This window comes from Vulpes vulpes, chromosome 12 (assembly GCF_048418805.1).
Source record: "Vulpes vulpes isolate BD-2025 chromosome 12, VulVul3, whole genome shotgun sequence".
Taxonomy (NCBI): Eukaryota; Metazoa; Chordata; class Mammalia; order Carnivora; family Canidae; genus Vulpes; species Vulpes vulpes.
The window spans coordinates 132,814,579-132,828,971 of NC_132791.1; the positions used below are offsets into that span (position 1 = coordinate 132,814,579).

The window sequence follows — 14,393 nt, forward strand, 5'->3', positions numbered from 1 at the left end:
TATTGTGAAGACTAAGAGAACAACCTTTACAATAAAAAAATAATCTGGAAATAGAAGAAAAATAATCTTTTCCTTCTTTATACTTTCACAAGCCCACTCTCCTGAAATTCTACATTTCCTAAATGTTCTCAAGGAATCAATCCATTAGACAATGTATCTGGACAAGTACTTGTCAATCTCTGCATACGAAATTTACCAAATCTTAATTTCTGTGCTCCTGTAAACTAACTGTAATCAGTTTAACAAATTTATGAAAGAAGGTAATAAGCTTTGATGAAGATTCTAAATAAGGCTTAAGATAATATTCAGCTAAGCTTTATTCAGTGAGTAGCACAGTAACCACCCCCTCAAGCCCTGTATGGAGAAGCACCCTGCCCAGCGCACATTCCTGGCAGCACGGCCGCCCCCGGGGCAGGAGGAGAGGGCGATGAGAGGAGATGTGCCCGTGCCCCTGCAAGAGCTGAGCTGGCCCACGTGTTGCTGGGCCAGCTGAGTCGCAGACAAAAGCGAAGGCTCCAGAGTGCCCCACTGGGAACGTAGCTGACGCTGCAAGAACCAGGTTATTTCGTATTTCACGTGGATATATTTCACAAAGCAAGTGGGAGGGAAAACCCCAGTGAGGAGGACAGCAGTGCAATGAGGAGGACAGCATTAGCAATTTGGCATACCAAAAAGAAACTCACCTGGTCTCTGGTCTCAGCCTCCTGAATCTGAATCCCTTGTAACTGTTTTTCATAATTGGAGCACATATCGCAACGTCTACCAAGTTTATTTCCCGCATTATGTACCTGAAGGGCATCAAAGTTACCTCTTATCAGCAGAACAAAATGACTGTATGTCGCACATCTGAATACGTGCACAGTCTTATCTATGCTCCTCAGAGAACACGTGGTAGACAATTTCTTCAGAGTTATGGCCCTATAGGGTTGGATTCTTTTTTTTTTTTTTAAAGATACCACTAATTTTTTTTTTTTTTTAAGATTTTATTTGTTTATTCATGAGAGACACAGAGAAAGAGAGAGGCAGAGACACAGGCAGAGGGAGAAGCAGGCTCCATGCAGGGAGCCTAACATGGGACTTAACGCCAGGTCTCCAGGATCATGCCCCGGGCTGAAGGCAGTGCTAAACTGCTGAGCCACCCAGGCTGCCCTAGGGTTGGATTCTAAGATGCCGTAAGCACCAATACACATTCGGTATTAACATAAACCCACTTGGCATTTGTAGTGACCCAAGGGAGGCAGTATCAAAGTTCTCAGGCAAACAAGGGCCCCAGCTATGTAACCAGGAGGCTAAGGGCCACAAAACACCACCTTTGAGGAAAACATGAAGCAAAAGTATGAGGCCAAGACCCACACAATGCAGATGAGCATGACACCTGGAGCAGGGGCAGGACGGAACCAGTGCCCATTGGCCGCTCCCCCAGCTCAGGCCACAAACAGCCCGAGAGCTGCTAAGGAGCGTCTCCTCACACATGTCCTGCATGAGATTGTGGGGGGAGTGGCTGCCATCAGGCTTCACGGCTCAACCAGTCCTTTAAGAGACAGGGGCCCTGTGAAAGAAAGCACTAGAAGTCGGAAACGGCCTCTGACCACATTGTCCTGCTCAGTTACCGGGAAAAGCGGCATGAGTCCTGTGGCCTGAGATGAGGCCCCGCCTGTAACCTGGGGACCATCTGATTATTACCCTGAAGCTGGAACCCAGGGCCACACAATCCTGTGAGGCACTGTGCAAAGGCCTGAAGTTGTAGCTCTTAATCTTACTTCTGAGTTTGCAAATACTCTTAGGAGGAAAATGAACCTCCTTCTGCGCTACCTTCTCTTCTCTCTCTCCCATGGTTCCTACCCCTCCTTACATACACTCTAGTGTCCGCTGACAAGCATCTGCGTTCGGATCTCAAGGAGAGGTGACAGAAGGAATCTGGGAGTACACCAAGACTGGAAAGGGTGCGGGGCAAACCAAATTCAGGCTACGCCAACATTAGGGTGCCTAAGCTCCGATTAGGTGAGACTCCAGGGGTGGTGGGTGGGGGAGCTCACACCCAGTTCCCTTCCCGCCACAGCCACCTGGAATGGCAGTCACTGGACTATGTGGCAATGTGTGCACATAGGGACTCCAGGGGCATCCTGTGAATGTACAATACATCCCAGAGCTACCCGACGTGAGCAAGAGAGAGAAAGTCAGGAAGACAGCTCACCTCCTTCTGCAGCAGATTCCACTCTGTCTCACTGACCAAGCGGTAACCACTGGGGGACACATAAGCACTTTCCATACCCTGGGTGACACTGGAGAGGAGAGACGCCGTCTCTTCTTGCTCTGGCGTCATGGCCTTGATTGCTCTCTCCTGATCTTTGGTTAACATAAACCCACTTGGCATTTGTAGTGACCCAAGGGAGGCAGTATCAAAGTTCTCAGACACTGAATCTGCTCCTACCAACGGTCCAAAATCCGATTCATCCAAGTTTCCAGCAGATTTTGCTTTGTAGTTATAGCCTAAAGCTTTGGATTGCAGTGAGCCTGAGGTTCCCAAGCTGTCTGTAGACTGTGCTCTCCTGAGTCCATCTTTAAACACGTCAGTGTCCGATTTACTGAACGAGTCTCCAGACGGCAAGAGTAAGTCTGCATCCAGGGAGTGGACTGAGCCGTGGGTGCTATCTAAGTGCTCCTGAAATGTGAAAACACACATTGCCAAGTTAGACGATTCTCTATACTTGAGACAAAAACTACCGGATGGTCAGAGTGTTTCGCCACACGTTCCACATGATGATCCTTAGCACACTACCTTCACATAGTCACTGAACAAAATTTACTGAGTGTCTTCTATTGGATCTAAACCAGGTACTCAGGATACAGCGGTAAGCAAACCATGACCTTATGATGTTTGCAGTTTCGTGAAAACAATAAGCAAGCAAGCAGGCTGTTAGAGCGCTATGTGATAAAATGAGCAGCACTGTACTGAGTGCCCGGGGGGCTCAAGGTGGGGCTTTTAGCTCAGACACGGGGGTCAGGGAAGGTCTCCTAAAGCTCAGCGCCAGGTACGCTGAATGTGAGGTGCTACTCGTATGTCCACATGGCGATACTCACCTGACAGAGGGACAAACAAGTCTTTAGACAGAGAGGCCAGAGGGTAAACGCCACATAATGATCATTCAAGTCACAGCAGCAAATGAGAACATCTACAGCGGTTCTGTAGGATGAGAAGGCTGAGGGCAGAACCCTGAGAAACACCAATTGTGTCTGTTTGGGGATGGACAAAGGAAAGAGTAGCCTAAGTGGAAGGGAGATGGGAACAGTATTGCATGCCTGAAGATGTAGTCAGCATGAGATATGGGGTACATAAGTGAAAGAAACAAGACAAAGAAGGTAACACACTGAGTTCACCCACAAGAAACGTCCAGAACAGGTAAATCCATGAAGATGGAAAACAAATCAGTGGTTGCCAAAGGCTGAGGGGAAAGGAAACTGGGGAGTGACTCCTTGGAGGACGTGGGGACTCCTGGGGTGAAGCTGGGGGGACCACACAGACTGTGTACACTAAATGCCTCTGAGTCAGGGTGTCAGACTCAGCTGGTGAAGTGTCTGCCTTTGGCTCAGGTCATGATTCCAGGGTCCTGGGATTGAGCCCTGTCCAACTCCCTGCTCAGCTGAGGAGTCTGCTTCTCTCTCTGCCTCTGCCTCTGCTCGTGCATATGCTCTGTCTGTCAAATGAGTAAATAAAATCTTTAAATGCCTCTGAGTCGCATACTTTAAGTGGTTAATTCTATGATGTATGCATTTCATCTCAGAGTAACATGTGGTGCGACACATTCTCAAAGTGACAGCATCACAGCAGTGCCACTCCACGAGGCTGCGCACGGTGACCGGAAAACCAGAATAGAAAAGGGTAGCAAGTCTTTCTTGAAATTCAACATATTCGATTTAAAAGACTAGCCTTTTATTTCAAGATAATACTGTCTGCTTTTTGTTGTCAAAGCTCTTTTATTCATAAACTGGAAAAGCCTGTGAAAAACAAAACTTTTAAATGTTTCCTTTTTTTTAAGATTTTATTTATTTATTCATGAAAGACACAGAGAGAGAGAGAGAGAGAGAGGCAAAGACAAAGGCAGAGCGAGAAGCAGGCTCCTTGCGGGGAGCCCGACTTGGGACTCGATTCCGGGTCTCCAGGATCACGCCCTGGGCAGAAGGTGGCGATAAACCGCTGAGTCACCTGGACACCCAAAATTTTAAATGTTTTAAAAATATCCTTACTTGGTAAAAACTGGACAACTTTTATGTTAATTCCTCCATTTTGTTCTGTTTTTTTTTTTTTTTAAGATTCTTTTTTTTTAAGATTTTTATTTATTCATGAGAGAGAGAGAGAGAGAGAGAAAGAGAGAGAGAGAACCAGGCTCCATGCAGGGAGCCTGGCATGGGACTCGATCCCAGGACTCCAGGATCACACCTTGGGCCAAAGGCGGCACTAAGCCGCTGAGCCACCTGGGCTGCCCCCATTTTGTTCTGTTTAGAGGTACTTTTCATCTGCCAGATTCAGATGGCTGAGGAACACATATCTAGTTGAGTTAATGTAGCTGTGGCGGAGGTCGTGAGTGAGTACCCAGTACAAAGCTGATACAAACCAGGATGAGAATCCCTTCTGGGAGTTACAAAGAAGCCACCCTCGGTCCCATGCAGTGCTGCTGAGACACAAAGGACAGGAGGGGACAGAGGCAGGAAATGGGCCGGAATGCAGGGCTGGTGACAGAAAGTGCATACACCCAGGGGGAAGCGTGAACCAAATGGCGTTTCTGGAAGAAGACTCAACAATATTTCCCGATGCCCTAAACATGTCTACACCCTTAATGGGCAGTTGTTCCCAGCAGCCCATGCTAATAAGGGAGTGAGCAGAACCCAGGGAGGAAGTGCACCAACAGCACTACGGTTCCTCATGGTGGTGAAAACTCCTACACTGGTAAAGATGGAACCAGCTTGACTATTGCTTTGCTAGTACTGTTTCTTATTTTCTATATTTTACGATGTTTTCCCCATTCTGAGGACCCTGCCCGCCAGGGAAAGACCACCACTCCAAGCCACCTGATTCCTCCAATTAATACACAAGTCGCCTATGAAGAGGCCTCTCACATATACCCAACCCATCCTTCCTGTGGCCCCCAACCACCTCCTTGACCGCCCTCATGAACCCATGCCAGTACCCCACCTCGCCCTAAATCAGCCCACGGCTAGGCACCAGGAAACTGAGAACAGACTCTCTACACCAAAGCCTACTGGGATTACTGAAAGCAGCCAGCCCTGTGCTGTTTGACCCGTGCTGCCTCCCTGCTCCTGCTTCTGCCTCATGACCCAACTCTGCTGCATCTGCACATGGCTCTATATGGTGCGCGGGACTTGCTTCTGGACAGACTGTGAGGAACATTCCACTTTTCTTCCAATGGCACGGACCGACAGACCTGGGCACAAATCCATCAGGATGGAATTCTTGGGCATTTGCATGCCGAAATGCTGTCAGCTATTAAATACCACTTGTGCAAAAACATTTACTGATAAGCCAAAACCTCTAAGATAGGCTCAAGTGAAAAAAAATTTACATAAAAGATTATGTAGAATTACAATATGGGCTAGGTTTAAAAGCAAAAACAGAAATATACACATGTTAACTCGGGAAATGGAGAAAAGAAACAGAAAGGAGAGACATGCTCTAGAAAGCAGCGGCAGTCATCTCTGGGCAGGAGACTCAGGGACCAGCTCTCCTGTTCCCTAGGACCTTTCTGTACTCTCCACATTTCCCACAATGAACACACTTGATTTTTGTACCAAGAAAAGGACACTGTTTGCACCAGGCTAAAGAAAGTATCAGGTCCTACACATTTTCATTGTCTTTAGCCATAAATCTGAGTCTCTGAAGTGGCCACTATTAACTTTACACCAACAGGCAAAAGTAAATCATCATGACTCTCAACACAAAACATTCAAACTGTAAAAGATCAAATCTAAAATATATTTAGAATGTCAGAAAATAATGTTATGCACAATATATACTACAGACCAACAAAGATAGAATCAAAAAATTTTAAAAACACTTCACTGTAAATTATAACAAAGCTCCATTTCCTGTTTTCCTGCTAAAATATTTTTTGAAAAGTCTGAAACTTTTTCAAACATTCCTGCACATAGAAACCACATAATACTCAGCAGTACCCAAAAACTGAGACTCTCTTGGGAGTCTGACTATTAAAAAAATGCACAGCAGAATCAGGGCAAGTGGTTCTCAGTGTACGACCCAAAACAAAGAATGTAGAAAAACACTTACATCATCCCCTTCAGTGTTCACTAGGATATTTTTAAAGCTTTAATGTCAAACAATCCAGAAACACGGAAACATAAGCCACCAGGAAGTAGACCACACGGGACTGAGCAGAAACCTACCCACTACACAGACACATGGATGAAGACCCCAATCCCATCTACCCAGGACTAGTTCCTAAAGCCAGGGGACGAGGCGGGGCAGGGCACAGGACGCAAGAGGCATGTGAGCTGGGCCAGCACGGGGACAGGCCTGGCTGTGAAGATGTGGGGAACGTGGAAGCCACAGAGGGTCACTCAGCGGTGAGGCCCTTCTGTGCCATGTTGGGGGCCTTCATCTTTATCCTCGAGGCAGTAACAGAAGCACTTCCTTCCTGTAGAGGGGATGTCAGCCTGAGTCCTGAAGATGCTTAGAGGGTCTCAACACTCAGCAGGGCAGGGAAGATAGCCCTCCAGGAGAAGGAACCATGTTCCAGCACAACAGGGTGGCAAATGTGCTGGAACGGTGTGAGCAGAACTGGAACGTCATCGTGCACGTCATGGGAGCCTTTGTGGATGCCGAGGAGAGGAGTGGCCTGGCTGCAGCTCCCCTCACCACAAGGGAATGCTCAGTAATGCCCAGGGCGCAGCTGCCAACAGGGTGGAGACAGGGTGGAGACGAGAACCCCCTGAGGAGGCCCCTGCAGCCATGGGGAGGGAGGCAAAAGGCCCCCAGGCCAGGGGAGCACCACTCTCTACCTCCAGGGCTGCCCCCTCCACCTGACTCTCCCCACCACCCTTACTCCCATCCCCCGCCAACCTCACCCCCATCCTCACAGCCTGTTAATGAGCAAACATGTGCTGTAGGGAGTTCAGTTCTTCAACACTTCAACTAACCTTCAAAAGAAAAACCTGAAGTATTGGCAACACTTATTATTCATTCCAAAAAAGATTTAAGTTCTCCTCTATAGCTTTAATATCGGAAGCCCTGGGGAAGCACTTTAGAGGCAGTGAGAGGCCCACATATGTCCTGGAGATCGTAAACATAGGAGACACACACACCATCACTGTGTCAGTGGCTCCGCATGTCCTGCATGAACCACGGGGGACGAAGGACAAGCTGCATATGAAAACATCATGTACACAGGGACTTGAATGACAGATTCGCCTTACCTCTTCATTTGACAATTGGGCGCAAGCTTCCTCATGCGTGAGAGCGCAGGCCACCGAGGCTTTCGCCTCCTCCTCGACATCTGTTCTGTTGTGCTCCTTCTTCTTATGAAACCTCTGTTGCTCGTCTTCCTCCTGCAGGTGAAAGGAGACACAGACACACATCACTCAGGTGATCCATACTTCATGTTCAGTCAGTTTTTTAACCACTCAAAACAAATGAAAGAGAACAATGCTTTACAAGAAAACTGGACACTGAGGTTTATTTGCTTTGTAATCATGTCAGGATGTCTGATCCTAACAAACGTCTCAACACCACAAGCACCAAGGATGAAGCCATCACAAAGGAGAAATCAGGAAGCAGCTTCCCAGATGAGTGAATTGGGAGAAAGGTGACATAAAACACACCCCGTCCTCTTCCCGGGACCCGAGGGAGAGTTCACATGGACATCCCTGCAGGTGACCACAGAAAAGGGCAGGCAGGGCACGGTCACCAGACATAGTACAAACTCATGTGAGACACAACAAGACTGGTTCAAGTGATGTCAGAGTCTCTTGGGGCTCCCAGAGCAGCCCCACGGGGGACACAGCCACGGCAGCACACAGGTGTGCACAAGCTTCTGCAGGGGGCAGCAAGGAAAGGGACCAGAGGAGCAGCATCAAGGGGAGTCCACCACCTGGGGCACATGAGGGGTAGGCAGATGCACAGGGGAAGCCCCAATAACCCATCATGCCTGAGAGGAGGGCGGGCACATGGGCTTTGAACCAGCAGACCCCCTCACCTGGGGAGTCCTAGTGCATGTCTGTCCTGATGACCACAGGAACAGAGCTTTATATGTGAGCCGCAGCACAATTCAGACATGCAGAGAAACCTCAGGGAATGTGAATAAAAAGCCCTAACTGACCAATCAGAGCATTCAGACCATTTTGATGGACAGCAGTACTTTTTTTTTTTTTTAAAGATTTTATTTATTTATTCATAGAGATGCAGAGAGAGAGAGAGGCAGAGACACAGGCAGAGGGAGAAGCAGGCTCCACGCAGAGAGCCGGACATGGGACTGGTCCAGGGCCTCCAAGATCATGCCCTGGGCTGCAGGCGGCGCTAAACCGCTGTGCCACCGAGGCTGCCCAGACAGCAGTACTTTAGAATCTAAATCCTTAAGCTGGCTTTGTCTACACAGAAGAAGAATGAGTCACAATTAAAACAGAAATTTTAGGGATCCCTGGGTGGTGCAGCGGTTTAGCGCCTGCCTTTGGCCCAGGGTGCGATCCTGGACACCCAGGATCGAATCCCACGTCGGGCTCCCGGTGCATGAAGCCTGCTTCTCCCTCTGCCTATGTCTCTGCCCCTCTCTCTCTGTGACTATCATAAATAAATAAAAATTAAAAAGAAAAAACCAACAAATTTTAAAAAGGATGAAACTTGTGAAAGCCAAAATCTAACCTAAGTCATACAAAGAAATTGAAACCATTTTTACAGTACCTAGAACAGCTTCTATGCAGCTATGCTAGGGAAATAGCTGCGCCGATGCACAAGGGGCAGGAGATTAGCCACGCCACTGTTTGAAATGAAGCAAACAGAACAGTCTGGGTGCCACTACAGGGACAGGGATGAGGCCCATTACGGTGTGTCTGCCACAGCAGTGAGCAGAGTGGCAGCTCTCTGGTGCGGACACTCACTGCAGACAATGCTGGGGAGAGTAAGTTATGGACTACACATCGTGACCCGACTGTATGAAACAAATCAACCCAAAGATGCACTTATGAACACAAAGAAGCACCCTGGAGGGCTGTCCTCTATACGAAGACTTCTGACGACAAAAGTGGCTGCTCCTGAAAGGGAGGTGACCGAGGAGATCCTCCCTTCATCATTTTGTCCTTCATCACTTTGTATTTACATCAAAGTATTTTTATTTATTTATTTAATTTTTAATTATTTAATTTATTTATTCATGAGAGACACACAGAGAAAGAGGCAGAGACACAGGCAGAGGGAGAAGCAGGCTCCCTGCAGGGAGCCCAATGCAGGCCTCAATCCCAGATCCTGGGATCACACTCTGAGCCACAGGCAGACGCTCTACTGCTGAGCCACCCAGGCATCCCATTCAGCAAAGCATTTTTAACCTGAGATGTATTTGTATATTATTCGTGTAATTTAGATCATTTTTTAAAAGGCAAGGAGAAAACAGGATCTTGGGTGAGCAGCTCTGTGGACTCCTGCCCTTCCGGATCACTCAGCCTCTCCTTCCCCATGCCGTCACTTCCAATAAGGCTTCCAGAGCAATGTCACCAATGACTCGACCTGGGCAAACACAATCCAGGAGATTCTCTGTCGGAGAACTGGACAGAGGGTGGACAAGGGCTGTCTCAGAAATATACACTGTTGCGTCCTGCAGTGTCTACACAGGAGCGCTGTTAAATCAGCTCTTTCTCTCAGACAAGGCCATTTCTAAAGCTAAGCCCTCCAATGCAGCTCTCGTGTATTCTGAAAGGGCGTGGATGTCCCCTGGCTCTGGCCTTTGGTCAAGTCCCACAAAACATAAGCCCTGCAATGGCCTGTGTGGGGACAAGCAAGGCGTGGTGCCAGTGCTGCGAGTCCCCCAGAACTGTCACTCACCTGATCTCTCTTCTTCAGCTCTTCCACCTGCCGGAGCTGTTCCGACGTGAGCACGATCTCCATGCGCTGCATGTCCCTCATGAGCAAACGCTGAGACTCCAGAAACTGGTCATTGGCCTTCTGCCACGTGTGTTTCAACTGGTTGTGTTGTTGTCGCTCTTGCTCCAAGAGATGGCAAACTGTTTAGGCACACCCCCCCCCCCCCGGAAAGAAAAACACTGAATTTTTTTTTTTTAAAGATTTATTTATTTATTTATTCAGAGAGAGCGAGAGAGAGGCAGAGACACAGGCAGAGGGAGAAGCAGGCTCCATGCAGGAAGCCCGACGTGGGACTCGATCCCGGATCTCCAGGATCTCACCCCGGGCTTCAGGTGGCGCCAAACCGCTGTGCCACCGGGGCTGCCCAAAACACTGAATTTTAATGGTAGGCAATTCCTTTAACATAAAGCCATTAGACTAGGTCTGGCCAATGGTCCATCCCGTGTGGGACTTGCCTCAGACACGAACCAAGGGGTAGCCTGCTGTAGGACACATGGCACCTGTCCTCACATCTCTCCTCATGCAGAGTCTCCCAGAGCCTGCTCCCGGTAACAGTGACAAGTGAAACGAGGATTTCTCTGCTAATCGAGGGTTAGAAAACCCAGCTAAATGAAAATTTAAAGGTTCCTTCACTGCAGGACTTTGAGCTCAAGATCTTAAGTATGCCTATGTTCTCTTGGAGGAGGACAGAGAACACAGTATGTCCCCACTTCCTTTGATCAAAACATCCTTCCCACAGTGCCACTCACTGAACAAGTGTTCTAGGGAATACAATTTGGGAAATGCTGCTCTACGTGTGGAAGGCACGGCAACCACTACTCACTGTCTTTAAATACTTTCTGACAAATGTGCTACCCAGAAACGCTTCCTGAGCTCATGCAGTTCTGACTTTTCAGGAAGTCAATGGTTCTCCGAAATGGCAGGTACTGCTGACACTCGCCAGCTCAGCCGTCCTGTACTAAAAAATGAGTGGGTGGCATCACCCAGCCACTCCAGCCAGAAACCAGAGAGACAACTGTACTGCTGCCTTGCCTCACCCCACTACTGCTTCCTCCTGGGCTGTGTGACATGGCCACTTTCAGCCACCTGCCTCAGATCCACTCTCACAACCCTGACAACTGGTATGCTTCCTACCATTGGTCTTGCCTCGCTGGCCTACTATCCACACTACTGCTAGCTGAACTGAACTTCCTAAAATGCAAAATTTACATGATCACTCTCGAGTTTAAAGCTCTTCAGAAAAGTCAAACCCAAGGCCACATACTGTATAATGCCATTTATTCAGAAGACCAGTAGAGGCCAATCTGAACAGACAGGAAGGATACCAGGGCTGCCCGGGGCTGGGAGGAAGGCGGAAAAGGAAGTGACCAGTGATGAGCACAGAATTTTTTTGGTAGTTAAACTGTTGGGGAATTAGGCAGTGATAACAGTGCACAGCTTTCTGAGTAGGAGATTTTGAAGAAGTGAACTTCATGCCATGTGAATTATGTTTCCATAAAGCTGTTATTTAAGAAAAACATTTTAAAAGCCCTTCAGAAGCTCCTTCCTGCTTATATGATAAAATCCAAATCTGGGCTTCAGCATAAGGTGTCCACAATCTGGCTCTCACATTTTGCCCCTGTCTCCCACATCCTAACTTTGCTGAACCAATTTCTTCCATTCCTTTATCTGTTGCACCATATGCCAATGGCTTTGAACATCACTCATCTCTGGCCACCTGACAAATAATCTCCCTGTCCTTCAAAGCCCCACTTAGCTTCTCCCAAGAAGCTCGTCTGTGGCTCTGCTGCCTCCCTGGTGCACTTGCAAGTGGCCCCTGCAAGAGGCAGGAGCACTAACGTAGCTGCACGGCTAAGTCTCCCAGTGCAGGTCGTAAGTTACAATGCTGTTCAACTTTCACCTTTTTCTCCTTCTGGTGTGGAAATTATCCCCTTACTCATTCTAATGAAACTTCTCAGATACTTTTCCAGACATGTTAGGAAGGCTTGGAGGTCAAAAACAAACAAACAAACAAAGGAAAGGAAAGCTTGGAGGTCTTAACACTTTCTGGAAGGGTTGGAGTACATCGTTTAAACAGAAATTCCTACTTCTTTTGGACACTTTCTGAGTTGTGTGTCTTTTTGACAGCAGCACATCTGAAAAGTGTTTCCAGAAAGCCAAAGACTTGCTCAAACTTTGAGGTGATTTTCATAACATTTTATGAAATAATTCTGTAGGCTTATTAATTTCAGCTTTCCATTATTTGAGAAAATAAACTAATATGAAAGCCTAAATTATTGATGGAAGAGCTGTACTTCCCACAGTACTTGATATACTACCTGGAAGTATTCACTGTATAGGACTCTATCACCACAGCCCTAACTTGCATGTGAAAATATGTTATTAGTATAACCTACAACACGTACAAGATTTCAAGGTATCTATGCATCTAGATTATGAAAAAAGTCAGATCTGCACTTTTACTAACCTCTAACTGAAATTTACCATTTCCTTTAGTTACTCACAATCTGGGCAACCCAGCGCAGTTAAGGAAGACACCGCCCATGGCTTCATCGCCAACAGAAGCTGCAGCCACTGCTGTGTCTTGGCACAGTGGCATTGCTTCAGGACTACAGTCCTTACCAGACATGCTACCAAACCTCTGTAATTAATGCATCCATAAAATAACACATTTCTTTCTGTATAATAAGTTTGCAGTTATTTATATTTTGTATCGTAAGTGATTTCTTTTGTATTTTATATTGTAGGGATTAATTGATTTTTAATACTGTAGGGATTAAAAACAGCATCCTGGGATCCCTGGGTGGCGCAGCGGTTTAGCGCCTGCCTTTGGCCCAGGGCGCGATCCTGGAGACCTGGGATCGAATCCTACGTCGGGCTCCCGGTGCATGGAGCCTACTTCTCCCTCTGCCTATGTCTCTGCCTCTCTCTCTCTCTCTCTGTGACTATCATAAATAAATAAAAAAAAAATTAAAAATAAAAAAAATAAAAACTGAGCTGCTTTAAAAAAAAAAAAAAAAAAACAGCATCCTAAGAGTTTTCACAAGATTGCCAAGAGTCCACGAAACAAAAAGGTTAAGAACCCCAGATAATTAAGACTCACTAGCAGAACTGAAGACAAAAAAAAAGTCTATTTTTATGTTAATGGGGAAAAGATAAGCCTTCTCCCCCAGGCCAGGGAAAATAAAATCAATTTCTGTATAAATCTGCTATCAGCCTGAAATCAAAACAGACCCTTATAAACAGGGATGCTACTTGAGGCCACCAGAATATACTATCTGTCCTCTGTCCTATTTTCACTCTTGCTAATCTACCTCCATTAAAAGGAGTCTGGGGGCAAACACAGTTTCCCCAGCACTTCCCAGCCCTCTGGTCTTTCTGCCCACCTCTCATGCCTTGTCAAGTTACTCCTGGGGTCCCTGAGGAGAGAGGAACTGTCTACAACCCATATCTCTTCAGGAGATCTCATAGCTCCAGCCTTTCACTACAACACCTGAACCCACTGCAAAGCTTCACAGTGAATCATTAACAAGTTAGAGTCTAAGACTTGTTACTGTTTTTAATCAGTATCAATTGAGACTGAGACTAAAAATACACAGAATATATATTTACCTTCATGCAATTCCTTCCGAAGTTTCTCAGCATCCTCCTGTAAAACGGATTTCTGAGTATTCAGAACAGCTACGTACATCTCCAGGTCAGTTCTGCAAGACTTCTCAGCTTCCAGGTAATGGTTCAGTTCTTTAACCTGAAACAAAATGCAATTCTGTGAAACTGAAACTTACAACAGTTTCAATGTTTTTTAAAAACATTTTTTTAGGGGATCCCTGGGTGGCTCAACGGTTTGGTGCCTGCCTTTGGCCCAGGGCGCGATCCTGGAGTCCCGGGATCGAGTCCCGTGTCGGGCTCCTGACATGGAGCCTGCTTCTCCCTCTGCCTGTGTCTCTGCCTCTCTCTCTATCATGAATAAATAAATAAATCTTTAAAAAAAAAAAAACATTTTTTAAATGCCTTATTTCTGTTTAACATTAATAATAGTCAAATATTAACAAGATAGTCTAATATCTGAAAGAGTTATAACCAAAATAAAATGCAATCTTGCCCCAGAGAGTGAATATATAATCACTTGTTTTACCTTGTCTTATACATTATCTATCCTAAATCTTGGCCATTTATTTCATTTATTTATTTATTTTTAAATTTTATTTATTCATGAGAGACAAGAGAGAGAGTCAGAGACACAGGCAGAGGGAGAAACAGGCTCCCTGTAGGGAGCCCCATGAGGGACTCCATC

General features: G+C 46.6%; 1 protein-coding gene across 3 annotated transcripts in view; it reads right to left on the bottom strand.

Annotated features, from left to right (window-relative positions):
• The window catches only part of RABEP1 (rabaptin, RAB GTPase binding effector protein 1), a 100,243-nt gene that overhangs the window by 19,048 nt on the left and 66,802 nt on the right, over nucleotides 1-14,393 (bottom strand). For all 3 annotated transcript variants that reach the window (XM_072730012.1, XM_072730013.1, XM_072730011.1), the window contains 5 exons: nucleotides 13,712-13,847; nucleotides 10,061-10,239; nucleotides 7,447-7,578; nucleotides 2,195-2,662; nucleotides 684-788 (listed from right to left, as the gene is read on the bottom strand). In XM_072730012.1, the coding sequence (XP_072586113.1) occupies nucleotides 684-788; nucleotides 2,195-2,662; nucleotides 7,447-7,578; nucleotides 10,061-10,239; nucleotides 13,712-13,847 (1,020 nt within the window). The remainder of the gene's footprint in view (nucleotides 1-683; nucleotides 789-2,194; nucleotides 2,663-7,446; nucleotides 7,579-10,060; nucleotides 10,240-13,711; nucleotides 13,848-14,393) is intronic.